The 12,749-nt window shown below is 41.4% G+C and overlaps 1 protein-coding gene across 5 annotated transcripts in view; it reads left to right on the top strand.

Moving 5' to 3' along the window:
- Positions 1–12,749, top strand: part of arhgef25 (Rho guanine nucleotide exchange factor 25) — a 131,710-nt gene that overhangs the window by 104,052 nt on the left and 14,909 nt on the right. For all 5 annotated transcript variants that reach the window (XM_062971083.1, XM_062971085.1, XM_062971082.1 and 2 more), the window contains 2 exons: positions 5,125–5,252; positions 5,874–5,940. In XM_062971083.1, coding sequence (XP_062827153.1) covers positions 5,125–5,252; positions 5,874–5,940 — 195 coding nt within the window. The remainder of the gene's footprint in view (positions 1–5,124; positions 5,253–5,873; positions 5,941–12,749) is intronic.

Genomic DNA, 12,749 nt, shown 5'->3' with positions numbered 1-12,749 from the left:
AAGCTTCTAAAGTGCTACATATTCACTAGCCCTGGTCTAGAAAATACTGTGTGTAATACTGAACGTGATACTTCTTGGGTCTTATGGAGAAGCTGAAGAAAGGGTAACTTAGTCTTAGATCCCATGTATTTCACAGGTAAGTTCTCTTGTTCAGATTATAAAACTTGAAGAGACACAGCCTGTCAAAGCAGATAATCCTTCACAAGATAGGTGAAGCAACCGCGTAAACCCTTGTGGTAGCTGAACTGCTGACCTGAAGGTTGGGTTGCTGACCTAAATGTTGGTGGTTCAAATCTGTGAGATAGGATGAGCTCCTGTCTGTCAGCTCTAGCTTGCAGGAACATGAGAGAAGCCTCCCAGCAAGATGGTAACACATCTGGGCGTCCCCTGGTCAAGATCTCCGTAGATGGCCAATTTGCTCACACCAGAAGCGACTTGCAGTATGTTCTCAAGCTGCTTCTGACACGACAAAAAACAAACAAACAAGATAGATTTGATATATTGTATTCCAGCAAGCTTTTTTTGTACCTGCATTGAGGGCACGCAATTAATAGTTTATCGCCCTACATTTTGTGAACAAGATGTAGTATGTGTTTGCTTTAAATGTCACACTGAGTCAGGTTTTAAAAGCAAAAACAGTAGACAAAGATGTTAAATCAGTGTTGGACATCATAACACTGGGAAAAAATGAAATCACAGTACGTTGTAAATGACTTTGTGTACCAGCAGGATTTATTTATATATCTTACAATTCTGGCATGTGGCTGAATCAATGAAATTTACTAAGATCATAGTCCTATATGCAATTAAGCCATATTGAACTCATTTTGAAGTGACATCCCCTGTGTTTTAATTTTGTTATGAATTAAAAATAGGTAAGATGCAAATTGCATTTTTATATAAATTTGAGGAATAAATATACATGTAATGCAGAGTTCATACATTAATTTGATTTTGTTTCTTTTTGTTTGTAGTTGTGATACAAAAGTCTCTATAGGGAATGCAAATTAGTTTAAAGCTTTGTACTACAGAAACAGTTTATATCAAACTACATGACTGAAAGAATCTTTAAATGACTGTAATCTTGACATGCAGTTATTTTCCCTTTTGTGGAGGTATAAAAAAGGACATAATAGATATATTCAGGTATAAGTCTAGACATTTTAAACCACAAAAATTCAACCCAAAAAAGTGGGTCGATGTAAGTACTGTTCTTTAACTCTGAATTTTTTTTAAAACCATCCCCTTCTCTGAGTAGTGTGGCAAAAGGCAAGTGCTTCGTCCATCCTGCGAGAACCTAAAAGATGCATGACCCCTTCTACTCTCTTTGTTATGGTGCCACTTCTTCTCTTTTCTGATTCCTAGGCAGAAAAATAGTGGTGACACTGGCTATGGTTGGTTGGCCCCCTTGAGACGAAACTGCTGTTTTCCTCCCTCTATTAAATGACTTATCCACAGGTCATATCAAAATCCATAATTTTGACTCCAAAACATGCCTTGGACTTACAAACTCTGTTGACTTATACACAAATGTACATGGTAAATTTGAACATATGAAATATTACACTCAAGTTTTGAGGTTTTTTAAATGACCAATCTGTATTAAAAATTCTTTCTAGTTCTGTTTTTCACATTTGGGATGCTTCTAGGTGGAGAGTTCCTAGTATTTGCTTGGGTCCCATATTGGGAGAAAGGCAGGATATTAAATATATGTTAAGGAGGAAAAGACAGATAAATGGTACAAGGCTTTTAAATACAGTATTCTCATTTGTATACACGGTACATCCCATTTAAAGAGTGTAGTGCCACTGTTGTCTTTTCCTCCTTAACATTTTTACGCTAGTTTATAAAAAGGCAGTAGAGCCTATAGGCACAAGCTTCCTGTAAGCTAAGCAGGCCCAACCACGGTTAGTAATTGGATGGGAAATTGCACATTCTGTGTTGTTGTTGTTATGTTTATTTATATCCCACTTTTTCTCTCCACAAAGGAGACTCAAAGCAGCTGTAGGAAAAGAACTGTGGAAAAAAACTACCCAGTTGCTATACATATTTATTTATTATGGTCAGTGACCAGCACCAAAAAATGATCAAACATCGGAATAGGAACATGACATGCAAATAGGTATTAAGAAACACTGTCAAAAGCAAAGTTAAAACTCTGTATCGAATATGATAGTTAGTTAAAATGGTGTTAAACATTTCTATGCTAAGATGACAGTTGTAAATACTGAAATAAATATTATAATCTCTTAGACTGTGACAGCATCTTGCGCCGACAAGCTATTTCTGCTTCACAAAATCTAGCAACTTTGGCATTCATTTTGGGGTGTTGGTCAGCCAAAAGATAATCAACATAAAACCTTACTGATCTCCCTAATAAACCTTCTAAAATTGGATTTATAATTTTTTTGAAGTATCTGGATTGGTGGCTCAACACCTAAGATAGACCAGCACTAATCACAGTTCTTGAGAGCCCTCTTCCAATTCTCCAGATAAATGCCATCGAATCTGGGGAAATTCCCATGTTAACAAGAGTTTGGTGGTGGGCCCTTAAGTATTGGATTAAGGTCAGCATTTACAGACTGGGCCCAGATCTGATTTACCATCTAACCCAGGATGATTACACTAGCAACTGGTTCAAGCTTAACTCTAAAAAAGCCTCTTCTATCAGCTTCTCCTCATCTCTATTATTTCATCTGGGTTATGACATGGCACTTTAAATCTATTAAACAAAGACTGTGGGACATTTCCTTCTGTGAGCTGTGTTCTCGCTCATATGTTTGTTGTTCCCCAAGTGCTCTGAGCATACATTATGTTGGACCTTTTGATGAAGCAAATTATCTAAAGAACTTGACTGTGGTATTGCCTATTCTTCAAGGCAGGATGCAATGTGTTCCCATCTGAAGTGCTTCAAGGCAGATTTGCAGGAGTCCTATACAATCAGGGCTGTAGCCAAGGGCGGGGGATTAGGGGTTCAACCCCCCCCCCACCAACCTGGTTTACTCATAAATTTTAACTGATTAACCAAATCCTCATGAGTGTCCACTGAAGTTTATCTGTCTTGAGTGTTCACTGAAGTTTATCGATGGAGCCTGATTTCTAAATTATTTTGCGTTATGGAACTACTCTTCATGATTGGCTAAAAAAAGTTTCAAATCCCCCCCGCAAAATATTTTCTGGCTATGGCCCTGCATACAATGCAAGACTTTGCCCATATACCCTGTTTCCCCTAAAATAAGACATCCCCAGAAAATAGGACCTAGTAGAAGTTTTGCTGAATTGCTAAATATAAGGCCTCCCCCGAAAGTAAGACCTAGCAAAGTTTTTGTTTGGAAGCATGCCCAATGAACAGAACACCAGAGCATGCAGGATCAGTAAATGTACGTACCATAGAGTGTTGTACATGGAAATATTGGTAGTAACAAGAAATTCTTGATAGGATTCAGTTTGTCTGGTTATGCTGGTTTGTGATGACAACTACTGTACAGTATATAATAAATGTTCTTTTTTTTTGTTCAACAATAAATGTGAATTCTTCTTCATGGAAAAATAAGACATCCCCTGAAAATAAGACCTAGAGCATCTTTGGGAGTAAAAAATAATATAAGACTGTCTTATTTTCGGGGAAACACGGTAATAACCAGGATGTTGAATGTATGTATCACATCTGACTGTCCTCCAGTTTTTACAAGCAGGCTCGGCTACACATAATTAATCCACTATTGAGCAACCTTCTTGGTAGATCAGCCCAATTCCAAGTAAAGTTTTTATTAGGTGACAAGTTCCCCCAGGTGACCTTGGCTGTTGCCAAGTTCTCCAAGGTAGCCAGGATAAGACAATTTCCTGTGTTAGACTCAAGTTGAAACTTCCCTTGTATATATTTGCAGTGTTTTTACCCATGTTCATATGGATCTAGAATTGCACTCATCCTTTTAAGTGGTCTTATCAGTTTATGAAGGAGCCTCTGGTGGCCCAGTGTGTTAAAGCACTGAGCTGCTGAACTTGCAGACCAAAAGGTCCTAGGTTCAAACGCGGGGAGTGGAGTGAGCACCCGCTGTTAGCTCCAGCTTCTGCCAACCTAGCAGTTCGAAAACATGCAAATGTGAGTAGATCAATAGGTACTGCTCCGGCAGAAAGGTAACGGCGTTCCATGCAGCCATACCGGCCACATGACATTGGAGGTGTCTACGGACAACGCCGGCTCTTCAGCTTAGAAATGGAGATGAGCACCAACCCCTAGAGTCGGACACGGCTGGACTTAACGTCAGGGGAAACCTTTACCTTTACTTATCAGTTTATGAATCTGCTGTGCACTTTTGCCACTGAGCAAACTACCCTGTTTCCCCTAAAATAAGACATCCCCAGAAAATAAGACCTAGCAGAGGTTTTGCTGAATTACTAAATATAAGGCCTCCCCCGAAAGTAAGACCTAGCAAAGGTTTTGTTTGAAAGCATGCCCGTCGAACAGAACACCAGAGCATGCAGGATCGGTAAATGTACATACCATAGATTGTTGTACATAGAAATAATGGTAGTAACAAAAAAAAATTGATAGGATTCACAGTTTGTCTGGTTATGCTGGTTTGTGATGACAACTACTGTACAGTATATAATAAATGTTAAATTTTTTTGTTCAACAATAAATGTTGAACTGTGGAGAGGAACTGAGTATTCCTTGCCTAAGAAGACCCCATGAAATTTACTAGATAGCCAAACATCAATGGACAATTTGAGGCATTTATACACAGAAGAAAGGGTGAAAAAAACCCCCAAAGCCGTGTCCTCTGAGCCCATGATTAAAACTCTGTGAACGAGGCTGCGAAATCGCACAATAATGATTTCTTCTGGGAAGACCCTTAATCTGGAGACAATCTCAAAATCAAGAGGTTCACTTCAAATTGTAGAAGTGCTCCTGGGTCTGTGTTTGGCATGTTTTCTCACTCCTCCACTGATCTTTCAAAACATCTCATCTTCCAAAGTGAGCGGGAGAGGAAACTTGAGACCGGACTCCTGGCTCAAACCAGATGACCTGATGTGTCTCTTGAGGCACCAGTCTTCCAGTGTTTATCTCTCAGTGTTGCAGGCTATAAAGTTGGTTCAATGGGCTCTCTTCTCTCCTGGCAGGCTCTTGACCCTCCTCTGCTCCCCAGTGACCCCCAAAGCCCTGGAGCCCCCTCGGAGCCTCTTGCGCAGCCCCCAGCCTCTGAGGAACAGGAAGAGGAGGAGAGGCGCAGTGCCTTAGAAAAGAGTATGTAAGTGATTTCTTTTGGTGCACCAACTTACAGCTTGGCGGGAGAAAAGAGCAGGGGATGGGGCTGATGACTGTCCCACCATGAGTGTTTCTTATGCCCAATTTAACAGCTTTGATGTACAGAAGGCATGTGTGCCTAGGGTGTACCCCATAAAAAACAGGACCTGGGGATTTTTGACCCTCCAGATGTTGGTGAACTATTGCTCTTATAGCCCATCACCAGTGGCTTAGTTCCTTATCCCTTCTGCCAATCCTTAAGTAGCTGCAAACCTTGGGCATTTTGCACAAATGGTGTAGACACACGCTGTGTGGAATTGCCCTATCCCAAGCCCTCTGCCACATTCATATATAAGAATGCATTGAACTGCGGGGAGCTAACCATATCAGCACAAGGCAGCGTGACGACAATCTGCCTGTAACACACAAAACAACCTCTACCTTGGGATGTTTTGATGGGCCCTTCAAGACGTTGTGTTGAGGAGGTTCGGTTGCTTCTTTCTAATTGGTAATGTGTGTGTGCAGAACAAGGAAATGGGTAGGATAGGTAAGAAAATGAGGGGCGTGGGTCACCCAGTGAAATCCCTTCTCCTCAGACACTGCTGTTTGTTTTTCTTGTCTGCAGGTTTGTTCTCAGGGAGTTGATTGAGACGGAGAAGATGTACGTGGAAGACCTGGGCCAGATTGTGGAGGTGCCAAAGAACTCTCTGTTTTGGTCACTAATTCCATTTTCCACCATCAGACCCTGCTTCACATGATTATGCAAACTGTGATACATCTGTTTTCATACTTCTGTGGGTTCATTTTCATTGTAGAATTGATGTACTTTGACACCACCTTCTCTGCAATGGCTTAGTGCTATGGGATTTGTAGTTTTACTAGTCATCAGTGTTCTCTGTTGGTTCCTCACCAAACTACAACTCCTATGATTTCATATCATTCAGCCATGGCAGTTAAAAAGGTGTCAAATCGCATTAATTTTGCTGTATAGATATACCCCATAGTTCTTGAGGCACCCTTCCTTTGATGGCAGAGAGAACAGTGGGAACAAAGTGTAGTCCCAGAATTCAGTTCAGGGGCTTTTAAAATATCTCTATTCAGATAGTACCTCTCATTCCTGCCAGCCTCTTTATTAATCTATATATATAAAAGAGTAATTGACAAAACAACAAAACTACAGGCCACCCAACCTCAAAATTTGACAACACAACCCATCATCCACGGCTCTAGGTTGATACAACAAAAAGAAAAGAAAAATAAAGTTCTAATTAGAGGGAGAGGAATAATTGTTTTTATCCAATTGCTGCCAGTTACAAGGCTAAGTTCCGCCCACTTGGTCTCCTAGCAACCTACTCAGCCCAGGGGACAGGCACAAGAGTTTGGAGAGACCCCTAAGGGCCATCCAGCCCAACCCTTTCTACTATGCAGCAGGACACAATCCAAGCATTCACAACACATGGACAACGTATAAATACTATACAATACTACACAGGGACATAGACCCCCTCTACCCTCACCACTTTCACAGTACACAAACAACCAAATGCATACTAAACATAAAGACAACCATACAACAGACATTCAATACCACCACTACCTCAACAAGTTCTCACCAACACCACCAGACAACGCCACAGCAACGTGTGGCCGGGCACAGCTAGTATGTAATGGGAACTGACTGGATTATGACCTCTTAGGATCATCACCCATCGGGGTATAGATTATGACCTGTTAGGATCACAACCTAATGGCATAGCAGAGTTTGTTTGGTAAAGGATGATTGCTGGGCACGTAGATATTTTTTTTCTATTTGATGCTTTCAGCAGACGAGGATACAAGCAGACTTCTTTTAAAGATAACAAGTTTGTTTACTTATAACTTCATGTATTTAAGGATACAGGAACATTTCTTTTCAGGTTAAACTTCAAAAACGTTTTGAGAGTTTGTATCTTAAACTTATAATCTTTAACAGTTTCATAAAACTGTGTTGCTTTGTACAACTCTCTGTCACTTAACAACAGCCAATCCATTTTTCTCCCTTTCTTTCCCAGTGCCATTTCAGAGGGCCACTTCACCCAGCCACAGCCAATCTGCTTTGTTCTTTTCCTCCCTCCCTCCCTCCCTCCCTCCCTCCCTTCCTTCCTTCTACCCTTCTCCTCATACTCCGGTCACTTAACAACAGCCAATCCATTTTGCTCCCTTTCTTTCCCAGTGACATTTCAGAGGGCCACTTCACCCAGCCACAGCCAATCTGCTTTGTTCTTTTCCTCCCTCCCTCCCTCCCTCCCTTCCTTCCTTCTACCCTTCTCCTCATACTCCGGTCACTTAACAACAGCCAATCCATTTTTCTCCCTTTCTTTCCCAGTGACATTTCAGAGGGCCACTTCACCCAGCCACAGCCAATCTGCTTTGTTCTTTTCCTCCCTCCCTCCCTCCCTCCCTTCCTTCCTTCTACCCTTCTCCTCATACTCCGGTCACTTAACAACAGCCAATCCATTTTGCTCCCTTTCTTTCCCAGTGACATTTCAGAGGGCCACTTCACCCAGCCACAGCCAATCTGCTTTGTTCTTTTCCTCCCTCCCTCCCTCCCTCCCTTCCTTCCTTCTACCCTTCTCCTCATACTCCGGTCACTTAACAACAGCCAATCCATTTTTCTCCCTTTCTTTCCCAGTGACATTTCAGAGGGCCACTTCACCCAGCCACAGCCAATCTGCTTTGTTCTTTTCCTCCCTCCCTCCCTCCCTCCCTTCCTTCCTTCTACCCTTCTCCTCATACTCCGGTCACTTAACAACAGCCAATCCATTTTGCTCCCTTTCTTTCCCAGTGACATTTCAGAGGGCCACTTCACCCAGCCACAGCCAATCCACTTTGCTCTTTTTCTTTCCTTCTGTTCTGGGTCTAAAGGGCTTTAAAAAATAAATTTCAAACCCCTCAATTATTTTAAGATGAATAACGAAGGATGTGTGTGCCAAGTTTGGTTCAGATCCATCAAGCAACATACATACATACATGCATAATTTTCTATATATAAATAGATTAGGGCTCAATCCCTTGTGGGGAATTGTGGCCACTCTTACCACAATCACATTGTGTTATTTCAAGGCATTAAAACTGCTATGTCCTTTGCACAGCATGACTTTCCCCTTCTCTCTGCCCCAACACAAACGCACACTGTTTTTCTAATGAATTCAGCATGGTCTGGTTGGTTCGTCTTCTTTAATTCCATACAAGTGAAATTTTATCTTGAATTTGGCCTGGGGCAGTCTTTGTGCCCGTTTCTTTTTTGCTTTCAGGATAGGCACGCTTCCCCTTGCAGTTACTGAAAATAGATTGACAAGTAATAGTCGCAAAGGACTCTACATTCAGTGATGGCTGCCAGATACTGTTGCAACCTGAACAAACTGAAAAAGTGCTAGTGATCCATCTATTTTCTCCCTCCCTCCCTTTCTGCTTCTCCTTCTTTATGCTGAATGGCTGCCAGTCAATTTTATTGGGTGACATCAACTTCTGGTATTCAGCGTCTCAGCTCTGTAATTTTATAGCTTCAGCCTTGTGTCTGTTTAGCTATCCTCTACCCTCTCCCACACTTCATATCCTTGCCTTCTTAAATCTGTCTGTTAGAAAAGGACTGCATTCACAGATGAATGAGGTATCTTTGAAGAGGGCATTGCTACCCAGCTGTAATTCCTAATTTAAGATATCTAAAACTGAACCAGCTTGTGCATTTCTGTTGCTTCCAGCTGCAGCTGGCGTGGCACTATCTTTAAAAGATCTCTTGCCTGAGTGGGTTCAATCAATTTAGATCTCATTTGTTGATGAACACGTTTGCTTAAGATTCTTAAAGCAACATTTGTTTATGTTGAATTTTATCTGTTTTCTTTGTGGTTCAGACCCCCCAAATTTGGAGAGAGATTTCTGCAGCTTTTCATATTCTGCTTTTGATTTTAATCTACTGAATAATAGAGTGGGAGGGCATTTGCTAACCTGGCAATTTACGCTTGATTTCAGATAATTTATGTACAGTACATGATAAAGAACACCAATAATAATAATAAGACTCCAGGGCAGCAGAAAACAAGCTTCCTTCCTTCTCCCTATGACTTCTTCTCACATATTTATATATGGCTATCATATCTCCTTTCAGCCTTCTCTTCTGCAGGCAAAACATGCCCATTTCTTTAAGCCACTCTTCATAGGGCTTGTTCTCCAGGCCCTTGATCATTTTAGTCAACTTTCTCTGGACAATTTCCAGCTTGTCAACATCTCCCTTAAATTGCGGTGCCCAAAACTAGACACAGTGTGATTCCAGGTGTGGTCTGACCAAGGCGGAATAGAGGAGTAGCATGACTTCACTGGATCTAGACACTAGACTCCTATTTATACAGGCTAAAAGCCCCTTGGCTTTTTTAGCTGACATTGTTGGTTCATATTTAATTTGTTGTCCATGAAGACTCCAAGATCTTTTTCACATGTACTGCTGTCGAGCCAGGCATCCCCCCTTGTGTATCTTTGCATTTCATTTTTTCTGCTGAAGTGAAATATCTTGCATTTGTCCCTGTTGAACTTCATTTTGTTAGTTTCGGCCTATCTCTCTTATCTGTCAAGATCGTTTTGAATTTTGCTCCTGTCTTCTGGAGAATTGGCTATCCCTTCCAATTTGGCTTGTTTGATAGCCTATGCTGAAAAGCATTTGAAAAGCCAGGAATAATGCATCCTCTATTTTGTCCATATCCCTATCTGTTTCCAATACTCTCATAGCATTTTGGAAGGCTGGCGAGGCAGATTTGAAAAAGCCCTGCCAGTCATTCTCCAACAAGATTATTTGTTCTTCCTTAAGAGCCCAGTGATGCAGCGGGTTAAACTGCTGAGCTGCTGAACTTGCTGACTGAAAGCTCGGCGGTTCAAATCCAAGAAGTGGGGTGAGTTTTCAATGTTAGCCCCAGCTTCTGCCAACCTAGCAGTTCAGAAACATGCAAATGTGAGTAGATCGATAGGTACCACTCTGGCAGGAAGGTAATGGCACTCCATGCAGTCATGCCGGCCACATGACCTTGGAGGTGTCTACGGACAACGCCGGCTCTTCAGCTTAGAAATGGAGATGAGCACCAAACCTTAGAGTAAGACACGACTAGACTTAATGTCAGGGGAAAACCTTTACCTTTACCTGAGACTTTTACAGTACCATCCTCAATACTTTTCAGTATTTATACCTGTCCTAGGCCTATAATTTCCTGGATTTCTTTCTCCTATCCCCAAGTTGTTGTTGTTTTTTTTAAAGATTGCTTTATTATACTGGTCCCTTTCCAAGGTCTCTGATTTAAAGAGGCTGATTTGAGTGCTGTTACATATGTTGGTTGATATTTCCGCAGTTCCTCACCTGTTCTTCAAGAGATATTGGGTGAATGCCACTTGACTGACGTTTTATTTGTTTCCCCTCTTCAGTCAGTTTTAAAGCAGACTGATTTACCTGCCTATCATCTTTTTCTTTTCTTTTTTTTTGCATATGATTCAATTTCTTTATCTGCAGTTCCCCCGCTGCTAAGCCTGCTTATTTGTGTACATCCTTGTCATTTAATAGCTCCCCTACCTTTCTGACTGGTCTCCTACTTCATATTGTATTGAAGGTTTTAATGTCTTTATGAATTTGCTGTGTTCTTTCCTATTCTGTTCCTTGCTACATTGTTCAGTTGATGATTTGCCAAATTTTGTGCTGGTTCCTGCTTTTTCTCCACTTGAGTAATAATCCAGCCTTTTGATTTTCTTCTTTATTTAACCGTATTGTTTTGTTGGTGAGCTTGTTAGGGCTTCTCTCCTGACCCAACATCCTATGGTAGCCTATTTGTAATGCAGTTAATACATACTTAAAAGTGCTTGTTATATGTGTTGTCAAAGGCTTGCATGGCTGGAATCACTGGGTTGCTGTGAGTTTTCTGGGCTGTATGGCCATGTTCCAGAAGCATGATCTCCTTATGTTTCGCCCACATCTATGGAAAGATTTAAGAAACAATTGAAAACCTAGATGTTTGGGCTGGCCTTTGGAGAGACAGCTATTGGATGACCAGCCTCATAATTCTATTCTGAATGTTATTAGGCTCCTTTCATTGGGGTATTTTAATCTAATGATTTTATCTTATATTGCTGCTATAGTCCCCCCACCACCTTTGAAGTTGACGGATTTGCATTGGTGGTTGTTTGATATTATTACTGTTATATAAACCTTTGTTTTAACTTCTGTTTTATCATCTTCTTGTGTTTTAAACTATGTATATTGTTTAATGTATTTGTGCTGTTACTTTTGTAACATTGTGAGCCGCCCCGAGTCCCCACGGGGAGATGGTGGCGGGGTATAAATAAAGTTTTGTTATTATTATTATTATGGCAGGCGTCCTCAGAGGTTGTGAGATCTGTCAGAAACTAGGCAAGTGGGGTTTATATATCTGTAGAATGTCCAAGATGGGAGAAAGAACTCTTGTCTGTTGGAGGCAAGTGTGAATGTTGCAGATGTTTTGGCCTTCAACTCCCAGAAATCCTAACAGCTGGTATACTGGTTGGGATTTCTGGGAGTTGTAGGCCAAAACACCTGGGGGACACATGTTGAGAACCACTGAGCTAGATGCTTCCTTTTATTCTATTTTTCTAAAAAAAAAAAAGTTGGTGAGATTTCAGGAAGGACCTCTTAAACCAGCTAATCTCCTCCTCATTCCATGTGCATCAAATGTCCTGCAGCATTCCATGTCTTCCGGTGTGACCTCTTTCAAGATGGTAAGAGGCCATCAGTATATTTTAGTGTGGTTTGTCCATTGCTAGTATCACTCTTTGTGGAATTCTTTATAAGCTTTTGAGAACCTCCCACATTCTCCCAAACACAGGCAGTTACTGTGAGTTATGTAGTTATGGTTTTGTGGTCTGAGCACTGGACTATGACTCTGGGACACCGGATTTCGATCCCTGCATGGCCATGGAATGTCACTGAATGACCTGGTTGGGCAAATCACACTTTCTCAGCTTCAGTGGAAGGCAACCGCTGATGAGTTTGCCTTTTGAAAAAAACATGATGGTGCACCATAACAATATGCACGTACACACTTCCCCAGGTCTTAAGTTGCAGCTCCTAAGACTCAGAGCCCTTCCAGACAGGCCCTATATCTGAGGATCTGATCCCAGGTTTTCGGCTTTAAACTGGATTATATGAGTCTGTACTGCCAGATAATCTGGGATAAACAGAAAACCAAGGATCAGATCCTGGTATATAGGGCCTGTCTGGAAGGGCCCTTAGGTCCCTGCTTACCCCACCCGCATTTCTGGGCACTGATTCTATCAGAACTTTGAAAAGATGCTTGTTTGTATTAAAATACCCCAAAATTCACAGCCAGCATATTGACAGCCTAACTTGCTGAATAATTTCTGGGAGCTTCTAGTCCAAACAAGTACATCTGTGAGCTCTGAATCCCTCTGCAAGTGGGATCTGCTTTCTCGATCCCCTTCCACACAGCTGAATAAA

Source organism: Anolis carolinensis, chromosome 2 (genome assembly GCF_035594765.1).
Source record: "Anolis carolinensis isolate JA03-04 chromosome 2, rAnoCar3.1.pri, whole genome shotgun sequence".
NCBI classification, from domain to species: Eukaryota; Metazoa; Chordata; class Lepidosauria; order Squamata; family Dactyloidae; genus Anolis; species Anolis carolinensis.
The sequence above is the reverse complement of the archived record's forward strand: the minus strand, read 5'-3'. Positions and strand labels throughout refer to the sequence as shown.